Source organism: Aquarana catesbeiana, linkage group LG08, assembly GCF_042186555.1.
Source record: "Aquarana catesbeiana isolate 2022-GZ linkage group LG08, ASM4218655v1, whole genome shotgun sequence".
In the NCBI taxonomy this organism is placed as follows: Eukaryota; Metazoa; Chordata; class Amphibia; order Anura; family Ranidae; genus Aquarana; species Aquarana catesbeiana.
In genome coordinates this window covers 266,286,866-266,299,772 of record NC_133331.1, presented here as the reverse complement: position 1 = coordinate 266,299,772, position 12,907 = coordinate 266,286,866, and the positions used below count along the sequence as shown (strand labels likewise).

The following is a 12,907-nucleotide window of genomic DNA, read 5'->3' as shown; positions in this document are numbered from 1 at the left end:
CCATAGCAAGTGGCTTGCTAATGGGGGCACTGGTCAAGGGGGAGGAGCCAGGAGCACAGACAGGAGACATGAGAAGAGAAGGATCGGGGCTGGTCTGTGCAAAAACCATTACACAGAGCAGGTAAATAAAAAAAAAAAACATGTTATAAAGATCCTTTCATCTCAATTTAAGATTCTGCAGTGAGCATGTTTTCCCACCCGGTTCAGTGTTAGTAATCTATAATTGTTCATTGTATGTAATGCTCCCAGTATGGAGAATTTACACTCAGTTTTTTTTTTTTTTTACATTTCTTATCAGTTTTGTATGTATTGCAGTTTCACAACATAAAGAACAAATTCAGTAAATGCAACTGCAAGAAAAGTAAAGTTTCTTCTCGTTTATTGAAGAGTTAAAGCGGAACACAGCCTTATCTGAGCACCACAAACTGAAAACACTACTTAATGCATTTTTAATATTCAAAGCAATATCATCCACCCATGTCTCCATGCTTTATTTTGTTGAGAAATCACTTTGAAAAACACTCCCCTAGCATTTCTAGCTGTGGCCATCTTAAGTAAGGGCAGATGATTCATTTAGCATTTAACTCCTGGAATCCATCTGCCCTTAGCTCAGTCATGCAGGCAGGTGGCTGCTTAGCTCAGAAAGTCCCTTCTCCACTTCTCCAAATGAAAGAATAAAATGCCCATGAAGAATCCTGGGATGTATGACATCACTTGCCTAGGCCAGAAACCAGGAAGCAACTGAAGACATGTAAAAACAGTTTAAAACAAGTAAACTTAATATACCTTCCTATCTATTTAATGTTAGCAGCATAAGGAATAAAAAATAGCCGATTAAAGAAGAACTAAACTCTCCAAAATTTGTTAAGCCAGCTGCCCAGCTGTACATATAGAGATATATGCTATAAGGCCAATATAATCAGTATTTGCTGAAGATGGCGGTGATATGGTCATTATTTTTGGGTATGTATCTACCGACACCTAGAAAAGCAAAAGAGAACGTTGTAAAGTAAGCTTACACATTCATAACTTAAACTTTAAAGGACAACAGGACCCCCCCCCCCTATCCCAAGACTTATATTGATCTGTCCCCACTCCTCTACTGCCCACTTTTAGCCACATGGCCTCATCACTAGAAGCCTCCCGGTTCTGCTCCTTCCTTAAATCTCCATTCAATTCTATGGAGAGGCTGTCCACTTTTGGGACAAATAATAGACAACCTTTCCATAGGAATGAATGGACAGCTCCCACACACTGGGAGAGCCACACAGCTTTAGGTATATATTTCCACTGCTTTTTTGAAATAAGCTGTGGGACTACTCAATGAGCCCTATTGCATTACATGCAGCTGTGACTCTTTAATCTCCATGACTGGCATTTGTGGGGAATAATCCCAAGACTTCCGCACTTAATATATCCTGTTGAAATTAAGCCTAAGCTAATCCTTGCAAAGTGTAACTCGTCGATGTCACACCCCTAAACAGCCTGTAAACTGGATCAGTGGATGGAACGTGGCCTCAGCCTAAACTCCAACCAGTCCACGACCTCTAATGCATTTCACCCCATGCAAAGGGCATAGTCATAGAGGTTGACTAAGCCCTGTGGGCGGGGCAAAATGCATCAGTAAGCATGGCCCAGGAGGAGCCTAGGCTAAGGCCACTTTTCATCCACTGATCCAGTACACAGGCTGGTTGACTAAGCCCTATTGAGTTTGCAGCATGAGCAATCCATGTTTAGCTCATTATTTATCTTATGTATGCTGCCATTTTGGCATCAGGAAAATGGAAACTTGTATCAAATACTTACAGTAATTTTCTTTTCCTGGTGCCAATCCATGGCAGCATACAAACCCTCCCTTTTTTGATCTTGTTCTTTGTACAAGGAATGGGGGAGGTATCTCTCAGTCAGACTATTATACTTGTGGAGGCTTTGGAGGGGTCCTGGTGCTCTTGCATGCATGCATTATGTGCCATATGTAGTAAGTTGCCTTACTGTATATGTCTCCCTATATACATGTTATGTGCATTTATGTGTTTATGACACTTATTACTGTTTATATTTTTAGACTGTTGTCCAATCTGCTGCTCTTGAGAACCCCCAGACTCTTGAGTCAAAACGCGTAGAAATACCCATGATTCTTTTTGAGATCTAGAGCCATTTCTTTTTTATGAAGAAAGTCCTATTATTCTGTGCAAAATTTGCATTCACTGTTGCATGTATTTTATTATTGTCTTAAAGTGATTGTAAGGGCTTGTTTTTTTTTTGTTTAAAATAACAAATGTATCATACTTACCTCCACTGTGTAGCTCGTTTTGCACAGAGTGGCCCCAAATCTGTTCTTCTGGGGTCCCCCGGCAGCTCTCGCGGCTCCTCCCCATATCAGTGCTTCCCTGAGGGGGTTACCTTGCGGGCATGCTCCTGAGTCCAGCATTCGGCGTCCATAGACACGAATGCCGAAGTTTGGCCCCACCACCCCCGTCATTGGATTTGATTGACAGCAGCGGGAGCCAATGGCTGCGCTGCTATCAATCTAGCCAATCAGGACACGAGACACCGGCTAGAGCTGGTGTGCTCATCCCCAGAACGAGAAAAAGAGGGTTCAGGTAAGTAAAACAGGGGGAACTTGGGGGCTGCTGCACCGCAAGAGGTTTTTCACCTCAATGCATAGAATGCATTGAGGTGAAAAATCAGGAAGGTTTCCAACCCCTTTAGGATTGTATTTAATAAAAACTATATTTGTATTTTTTATATATTTGTCATAGTGGTGCCTTTCCAAAAGTTCCTTCCATAAACCTTCTTTCTGTATCTATTTACCGGGATGTGGCTACCAAACTGGGCATTCAGATAAGCATTTTTGATTTCAGACTATTAGAGATTTAAACAGGTCCTGTGGGTGTTGATAGGGGCGGAGCTATATCATGTATATTACCTTGGATTGGCATCAGGAAAGGAAAATTACCATAAGTATTTGATACAGTTTTCTGTTTTTGTTCTCTTTTTCCCATTGGACTGATTTACCTTCCCTTCCTGTCCAATAGCCAAAACAGGAAGCAGGAGGAAATCCCTGCAAATTAAGGGAATTTCTTGGGGATCCCCAGATCACCAAAACTAGTGTCCCCATTGGAAGATTTCACTACTATTATTTTTCTGGGGACTACCCAAAATTTGGGATTTTCTCTTTCTTTCACTTTCAATGATAACGGTAAACAGGACAAATAGAGAGGATGAATCACCCTAACAGGGACACAGACAGCAATAAAAACTGACAGGTGTTCTAATTTCTCTCCACTCCATTCAAAACTAAAAATAAAGTTTTGCCTTTAGTTATACTACTTTTGCATTCCTTTCGGCATTACTTTTGGTACAGCCATCTTATTTTTACCTTCCTATCTGACTGCAATGCATTTTGCTAAAATGGCAAAATTTCACTGATATCTCCAATATTTCCCAATATTTCAGGGCAGTGAAACCCCCAGAGATTTGCTCATTCCTTGCAATCTGCATTTCTATAATAACAGGGACTAGAGGATCCACAGTGTGTAGTCGTTTCACAATAGGACGAACAGCAGTCTCACCCACACATTTTTTTATTAATATAAAACTTTCATACATAAATAGAAAACACAATGTTCTCATTTGTTTTTAATGGTGAGTGGTGGAGACCATTCCGTGTTTTCTATTTATGTATGAAATTTTGATATTAAAAAAGATTTTTGTGGGTGAGACTGCTGTTCGTCTTATTGTGGAACTACTAAACACTGTGGATCTTCTGGTCCCTGTTTGTTATTGTGCATAGCTTTTTAGTTCCTGGGACACCACCTAAAACATTTTTAGGTGAGTCAGTACCCCTTTGAATTTGGACACTGTTGGAGTACTCACATGTCCTGGGCTGGATCCTGTTTTTATGTATAGTTTAATCTGCATTTCTACTCAGACCCGTAATAAAGGATGGCACTCCTAAGTCTACTGACTACTCACCTACTTCCAGAGCTTTGCTATCTCTAAGGAACCGCCAGTATGTCTTATCATTAGTGCTTCTAGCAAGGTGGTTAATGGTCATGATGGAAACTCCCCAAGAAGATTTTGTTGACTCGAAGCTGAGGCATAACAAGGCAGATAAAAGTTAAGTGTTCAGGGATACAACACTTTTACATACAGTATCTCACAAAAACGAGTACACCCCTCACATTTTTGTAAATATTTTATTACCGTATATCTTCATGTGACAACACTGAAGAAATGGCACTTTGCTACATTTAGCACTTTGCTAAATGTGTTATCCCCTCAAAATAACTCAGCACACAGCCATTAATGTTTAAACCGCTGGCAGCAAAAGTGAGTACACCCGTAAGTGAAAATGTCTAAATTGGGCCCAAAGTGTCAATATTTTGTGTGGCCACAATTATTTTCCAGCACTGCCTTAACCCTCTTGGGCATGGAGCTCATCAGAGCTTCACAGGTTGCCACTGGACTCCTCTTCCACTCCTCCATGACCACATCACGGAGCTGGTGGATGTTAGAGACCTTGCGCTCCTCCACCTTTGGTTTGAGGATGCCCCACAGATACTCAATAGGGTTTAGGTCTGGAGACATGCTTAGCCAGTCCATCACCTTTACCCGCAGCTTCTTTAGCAAGGCAGTGGTTGTCTTGGAGGTGTGTTTGGGGACATCATCATGTTGGAATACTGCCCTGCGGCCCAGTCTCCGAAGGGAGGGGATCATGCTCTGTTTCAGTATGTCACAGTACATGTTGGCATTCATGGTTTTCTCAATGAACTGTAGCTCCCCAGTGCTGGCAGCACTCATGCAGCCCCAGACCATGACACTCCCACCACCATGCTTGACTGTAGGCAAGACACACTTGTCTTTGTACTCCTCACCTGGTTGCTGCCACACATGCTTGACACCATCTGAACCAAATAAGTTTATCTTGGTACCAGTAATTCATGTCCTTAGTCTGCTTGCCTTCAGAAAACTGTTTGCGGGCTTTCTTGTGCATCATCTTTAGCAGAGGCTTCCTTCTGGGCTGACAGCCATGCAGACCAATTTGATGCAGTGTGCTGCGTATGGTTTGAGCACTGACAGGCTGACCCCCCCACCCCTTCAACCTCTGCAGCAATGCTGGCAGCACTCATACGTCTATTTCTCAAAGGCAACCTCTGGATATGACACTAAGCACGTGTACTCAACTTCTTTGGTCAACCATGGTGAGGCCTGTTCTGAGTGGAACCTGTCCTGTTAAACTGATGTATGGTCTTGGCCATTGTGCTGCAGCTCAGTTTCAGAGTCTTGGCAATCTTCTTATAGCCTAAGAAATTTTTATGTAGAGCAGCAAATCTTTTTTCAGATCCTCAGAGAGTTCTTTGCCATGTTGAACGTCCAGTGACCAGTATTAGAGAGTGAGAGCGATAAAACCAAATTTAACACACCTGCTCCCCATTCACACCTGAGACCTTGTAACACTAAAGAGTCACATGACATCGGGGAGGGAAAATGGCTTATTGGGCCCAATTTGAAGATTTTCACTTAGGGGTGTACTCGCTTTTGTAGCCAGTTGTTTAGACATTAATGGCTGTGTGTTATTTTGAGGGGACAGCAAATTTACACTGTTATACAAGCTGTACACTCACTACTTTACATTGTAGCAAAGTGTAATTTCTTCCGTGCTGTCACATGAAAAGATATCATAAAATATTTACAAAAATGTGAGGGTATACTCACTTTTGTGAGATACTATACACAGTTAAGTTAAAGCACAGTAAAGTTGTCTTAGAAGGTATTCAAAAGTCTCATGCTATTATATAAATGCTCTATAACACATAGCAACCAGTGTAGCATCAACGCATCTGGTATGAATAAACCCTTTAATTTGATGCAGAGGAAGCCCTAACAGATGGATGCTTAATTAATTTTTTCCCACGAAGATCCCTCAGGACATCTATACATCTAGCCATCTCCAAAGGTCATAATGACGATGGAGCACCCCTACTGGAATCTTAGTCTTAGTCTATACTTGATCTTAGCAAACGGACTGAGAAGGACATTGTTTTGAGTTTAATCACCAGAAGTGGTTTGTGTTCTGAATTGTATTACTGAAATAGTGATTTTCAGCTAGCTTCCCTGTTGTTATATAGTCTTAAAGACACTTTGGTACGCAACCACATGTTACCAAGATTGAACCACAGAGACACTGCTGTGAAGTCTGACTCCATGTTTGTGCAACTTTCATTATCTGTTTTAGCTCATTCCGCAGTGTATGAATGTTCTTTGCCCATCTGACCAGTGACAGCTATTGCTCAATATTTTGGGGGGGCAGCAAACAAACCTGCCCCCCTCACTTGCACCGCTGACACCTCCCCCCCGTGGATATGGAAAGGAAGGCAGGGGTTTAGAGGCCTTACCGTGAGGAGAAAGATGATTTGGATCCAGGGTAGGGGCTGCTGCTCCAGGAGGATCCGGGAAGAGCCGAGGCTTTTCCTCCTGGCCGAACATGATTAGAGGGGGAGCCACTAATGGATGGGCCGCCACTGACGCTGACCATGTTTTGCACCAGTTTATTATACTTCAAATTACAGTTACTCTCAGTCTGGTCATTTAGCATCCGGTTACAGTATTGCTTAAACTTCAAACAGCAAATAAGAAATAGTTTGTCATTTTTTAGGCTGGAAGTTCTCACCTGAATTTATTAGGATCTAGTTCAGCAGCCTTTTGCATGACCTGCAGTAGAGTGGATCCTTCTTTCACTGCTATGATAGTAGAATATTGAAAATGTTCTCCTACTAAATCATTCACAATTGTGTATTCCACTGAGATAAAGTGAGCTGCATAAAAGGTGGAAGACAAAACAGGTTATGATTACAAATGATGAGAAACACAACTTTAAAAGGAATGACAGTGTTTGTGTTGTAGCTCTCCAATACAGTTTATTTAGTTCCCAGTTTTAATGGAAATGGTTAAAAACTCCTAAATTACCTTAACCCTTTCGCCGCCAGGTCCGTCAGACACTGGGATTGTGTGTGAAACTGACAGGCAGTCTTCTGCCTGTCAAGTAAGAGCGTTCGGGTGGCGCGCTGCCACCCGATCACTCTCACACACCCCGGTACTAGTGCCCCCCCCCCCGCTCACGCGCTCCTGCCATGCTTACCGGGCTCTGCTTGCCCATCGGTGGGCCCGGGAGAGTTATGGCGGGTGCTGGCCAATACAGGGGAAGGAGAAGAGCGCATACACGTCCACTCTCCTCCCCTTCTTTCAGTGACCCAGAAAGCGACGTCTGTCCCCGGCTCACTTTTAGGCTGTTTTGCAATGCGATCTGCAATGCAAAACATTCAGTGAAATACAGGGGAGACATGCAGGGTCTTTTAGACCCTGCATATTGCAATAAAGAGAACCTGTCACCAAAAAATCATCACATAGGGGACTGTTTGTCCCCTATGTGATGAAAAAAAAAAGTTAAGTAAAAAAAAAAGAAAAAATAAAGTTACACTCAAGCACATAAAATCCCCCCCAAGGAGGCGCATGTGCGGAAGCTTCCAATATGGTCATGTAAGTCGGCAGCTCCTCACTGCACGAGCCAGCAAACCGCCCTAGCCTCGGATCCAAGCCACATAAGCTGGAGTTACACAGAGCCCACAGATCACTGGGCCCCCCAGGAAAGACCGGTCCCCCAGGGATGTGGTAGTGAAACTGCACTACTACGGTGTGAAAGAGGAGATTATGAAAATCTCACGGAAACAATCCCGCATCTCCTTCCAAGGACATGACATCCAGATCTCTACTGACATCTTACCCATGATCATTCAAAAACGCGAGCCCTTAAACCACTGCTACTGATCCTCTCGCAGAAGGAAATCAAATACTGGTGGGCTTTCCCCTTCGCTTTAAAATTTGCCTATAAAAAGGTAAAACCTACTCCTTCGCCACCCTCCCAGAGGGCGAAAGGGTGCTCCTTTCCCTAAAATTCATCTCGCAAGACCCAGCAATGGACCCTTCAAATCTTCAAGCAGGATACTCCTAGCGCCCCACTCCTAAAAGTCCGATTTCTCCCACGTGGAACAAACAAAAGCAGGCGATTGAAGGAATTCAAGCCCACCTGATTACTGATAAGACGCTAACCCTTTCATTTCACTCCTCAGGGCCCAGCCCTGTTCGGCAATTTCAAATTGGATCTCCTCTCAGATTCTAGAGACCCTTCTGACTCCCTTAATCTACCCTACCCGCTTTCCCCCACAGGACTGACTTTCCACCCCCCCTTCATTTGCAATCGCCCTTTGCCAAGATAGTGGGACAGAAGGAATCCAGCCTAACAAGAGACTTGCTTGAGACACAACACTCAAAGAATTTAAAAGAACCCATACTGGACACACGTCAGGTTGCCTGAAGGACAGTTTTCACTCTCCCAGGATCACGGGGGGAAGGACTAAAGCAATTTTTTTTTTATTTAGGGGTCCCTCCTGGCACCATTCTTTAAAATACTTTGAAATGTGATGCTATACCTAACCCCTACCGTCCCCCCTCCCCTTACCCCCTCCCTTCCACCCCGATTCCCTCCTTCCCATCCCTCCCCCCTCCCTCTCCCTGACTTATTTCAAATGACTAAGTTATTGCTTCCCTGCTGGCTTTGATCCATTCATTTACTAACGTTAAAGTTTTTATTAATGTTACAATTTATATTATCTAATGTTTCTCTTATTACCAGGGATGGCTGTGGCTGGGGCAGCAGTCATGCGCCTCTATCCATCTCTCGACAATGGTTTCACCATTTTCGGGTGATGGAAGGTTAGCCTCCTTTCGAGGGCTACAACTGTTTTGTGTACGGCGATGCAGGGAGGGACCTTTCCCCCTCCCATCACCGCAGGCCCATGTTAGGCCAACTTGCACTTTGTTTCCCCCTCTTTTTCTTCTTTCCCACTAACTTCTTTTCTCTGATTGCCAGCCCGCAGATGCCGCAACTCCACCTTCCCACTCCAGGTCCCAGGTCCAGCTCCACGATTTGCTCAAAATCGCTCCATCTCCTATCGAGAAGGGTAAGTGATGTCTGTTTCGATATGCTCCTCTCCTCCACTTGTCATGCCAAATACCACCACGCTCCTCCCCTCCCTCAGATTAGTCTCCCATAATGTCCAAGCCCTTAATTTGGCTATCAAGAGAAGAAAAGTGATACAGGCATATAACTCCCAAAAAATGGCAGTTGTTCTGCTTCAGGAGACACATTTCCCAATACGGTACTCCCCCTCCTTTTTCCATGCTCAATACCCCCAATTCTTCTTAGCAAACGCCAAAGACAAAATGAAGGGTGAAGCGATCCTATTTGCGAAAACATGTAATTTTAAGGCCCTACAGGTACACAAGGACCCTGAGGGTAGGTTTATCTTAGTAAAGGGGTGTTAGATGACCACTTCTTTTCATTCATCTCTTACTATACTCCCAATAAGGGTCAGGCAAAATGTTTTCAAATAAGGTTTTAAACCTTAGGGCCTCTATTGGAAGGGACTGTGATATTCAGAGGAGACTCCAATAAAGCGTTCGACCAAAGTCTGGACAAATCAAAACCACCTACGGCACAACTCACTCGCCCCACGAAAATTAGCTCCAAGATAGCGAAAATGATCTACCAACAAGGTCTTGCTGATATCTGGCGGGAACTTAATCCGACAAAAAGGGACTACACACACTTCTCGAACCCTCACCAATCCTATTCCAGAATTGATCACATATTTATCTCATCGATACATATACCCTCAGTGAACAAAGCCTACATTAAGGACACAGCCCTTTCAGACCATTCTATGGTTATCCTCACTTTACAGGGCCACCTCACCAGACCCCCCCCTTTCACACTGGAGACTCAATTAAACTTTACTTAATGACGTCAAGGTCTTAGAACTTAACAAGGCGCTGAAAGAATATTTCCTCGTTAATGACGTAGAGAGAATCTCGACTGAGACCTTATGGGCAGCTCACAAGGCAACGATCCGGGGAAAGCTAATTCAAATAGCATCACAAATTGAGAAAGAAAGAGCCTCGGACGTAGAGAAATGAGAGAGACTTCTACGCTTTATGCAAACAGCACAAAAAAGTCCCGTCAAAGGTCCAAATCGTCCAGCTAGACGCTGCCTGAATAGCTTTAAACTTGGCGCTCACAGTTATGGCCCAGAAATCCATACACTGGAGTAGCGCAAGATTCTATCAACAGAAAGGCAAGATAAGATAAGCACAATGTTAGCTACTGAACTCTCTCCCAAATTACGTATCCTCACACTCCCAAAAATCCGATTACAGGATGGCTCCATGACCCTAAATCCCCAACGCATCCTACAGTCATTTCAGGCATTCTACACTACATTATACCAGAAAGGCAACGCGGCAGACGACTCCACTGTGGATTCCTTTCTAGACGACCTAATTATACCCACCCTACATAAAGACCATATAGATATCATGGAAGCTCCAATCTCATTGGAAGAAACCCTAGAGGTGATCAAAAAACTAAAAAGGTGGCTCAGCCTCTAGCCCTGACGGTTTCCACACTCATTTTTCAATTCCGAACGGAAGGGGGACCCGGTAGATACCCACCTTAATGTGGCTTTCATTTCTGTAATTCCCAAACCTGATAGAGATCCAGAACAAGTAGAAAACTACAGACCCATCTCCCTAATTAACAATGATTTAAAAATACTTACCAAAATTCTAGCTAATAGAGTAAGCTCCTTTATCAACCACTATATTCACAAAGACCAAGTTGGATTTATTCCAGGGAGACAAGGCCCAGACCAAGTAAGGAGGGCGGTGGACATTGTCTCGATCCTTCAATCTGGATGGGACAGAGGCCCCTCCAGGAGGGTCTTCTTTCATTGGACCTTCAGAAGGTCTTCGATTCTCTCTCCTGGCCTTATCTTTTTTCAGTCCTAAGACATTGGGGGTTCGGTAAGAACTTTCTGAGGCTATTGAGACCCCTCTACTCTGAACCAGAAGCTAGGGTCAGATTGCAGGGTTACTATTCTGACCCCATTAAAATCACCAGAGGGACTAGGCAAGGCTGCCCTCTATCCCCATTGATCTTCGCCCTAGCGTTTGAAACTCTAGCCATTGCGATTAGGTCAGATCAAAACATCAAGGGCATTCGTTGCGGACAAACTGTCCACAAGTGCGAACTTTTCACGGATGATATCCTTCTCTTTGTCACCTCCCCAATACCTCTCTACCCAACATAAGCAAGCTCCTTAAAACCTTCTTTCAAATTTAAAAGGAGTGACTCCTCAATCCGATATCTAGGGATAAATCTAACCCCCAAGATCGAACAACTATACCAGGCAAACTTCCCTCCCATGTACCGCAAACTTGAAACTGAGCTCCAAACTTGGGCACTACACAACATATCCTGGCTAGGTAAAATTCACTCTTTCAAGATGACTCTACTCCCTAGACTCCTCTACCTGTTTAGATCCCTCCCGATAGCAATTAGAAGAGATCATCTCAAATCATTCCAGGGGAAGATAATTAAATTCATCTGGGTAAGGAAAGGATACAGACTAGCCCGACGCATTCTCTACAGCCCCAAAACACGAGGGGGATAAGGTCTACCTGACCTCTTTAGATACTACCAAGCAGCTAGGCTGGCCCAACTCTCGACGGTCTACTCTAGATATGAGAAACCTGACTGGATTAGTATATAGAGACAAGCGGTCCCAACACATACCCTGGACTACCTCCTGTGGTGTCCCCGAAAATCTAGGCCCCCAATAATATCCCCTATGCTATCCCACTCCATTAAATTATAGGATAACATGAAACATCTCCCTTCGCTAACATCTGACATACGCCCACTAGTTCACATTTTTCATAACCCTCATTTCAATCCAAGCATGGACATCAAAGTATTCCAATGGTGGCTAGACAAGGGGATGTACCGTATTGGACACTAATTCTCCATTTCTGGCCCGATCTCTTTGGAACATTGCGTGGAAAAATTGGAACTCCCAGATTCTGAGAAATTTAGATACTTTCAGATGTCTCACTTCCTCTCCTCTATATGGAAAAACAAACCCACTCCCCCAGAGTTCACACATTATGAGCGTTGGTGTGGCCAAGCAATGAAACAAAAGGGGGGTATATCCATAATTTACACATCACTTTCGGAACCCACCTCCAAATTCTCTTACATGGAAGCATGGGAAAGAGATTTGCAGGAAACCTAGGACAAGGAGGATTGACATACAATGGGAACAGGAGCCTTTTAAGGTATTATGAACATATCCTTGATAGAAGCAAATCTGAAAGTGTTGACGAGATGGTACCTAGTTCCCACTAGACTAGCAGTGATGTTTCCCTCTACCTCCCCGTTGTGTTTTAGAGAATGTCAAGTCCAGGATTCCATGCTTCACATATTGTGGGAATGTCTGAGAATCAGAGGATTCTGAAACAAAATGTTTAATCTTATCCGGAGAGTCTCAGGCCTTTCTGTTTTGAAATCCCCTCAAATAGCACTGCTGAATGCCCACATTCCAAAGACTCCTAAACACGCTCAAAAATTGATATCGTTTATGCTTCTGGGAGCGAAAATCACAATAGCTAAGGCCTGGAAGCAGCCCACGGTCTCTCTCCTGGCCGCCAAGAGAAAGATTTTGTGGATCATGTCCCAAGAAAAAAATGGTCAGTACAATAATGGATACCGCAAAAATATTTGAGGCAACATGGGAACCCTGGGCTAGACACATAGGAATCTCCCTCATCCCTGGAGTCAATGCGACATGAACAAGCTCTCAAGTTTTTTAAACTGACACCCCTCTCCCGAACCCTCTCTCTCCTCTACTTTCTTCTCCCCCCTATACTTTTCTGTTATTATCATAAAGTTTAAGATAGCAAGAGTGTTTGCTCTAACAATCTTGAATAGATTATGCGCCTTCACCAT

General features: G+C 43.7%; 1 protein-coding gene across 3 annotated transcripts in view; it reads right to left on the bottom strand.

Annotated features, from left to right (window-relative positions):
* Positions 1 to 362: 362 nt before the first annotated feature.
* LOC141106408 (cobalamin binding intrinsic factor-like) overlaps positions 363 to 12,907 on the bottom strand; it is a 224,118-nt gene continuing 211,573 nt past the window's right edge. For all 3 annotated transcript variants that reach the window (XM_073597175.1, XM_073597174.1, XM_073597173.1), the window contains 3 exons: positions 6,677 to 6,821; positions 3,979 to 4,097; positions 363 to 981 (listed from right to left, as the gene is read on the bottom strand). In XM_073597175.1, the coding sequence (XP_073453276.1) occupies positions 920 to 981; positions 3,979 to 4,097; positions 6,677 to 6,821 (326 nt within the window). In that variant the 3' untranslated portion in view covers positions 363 to 919. The remainder of the gene's footprint in view (positions 982 to 3,978; positions 4,098 to 6,676; positions 6,822 to 12,907) is intronic.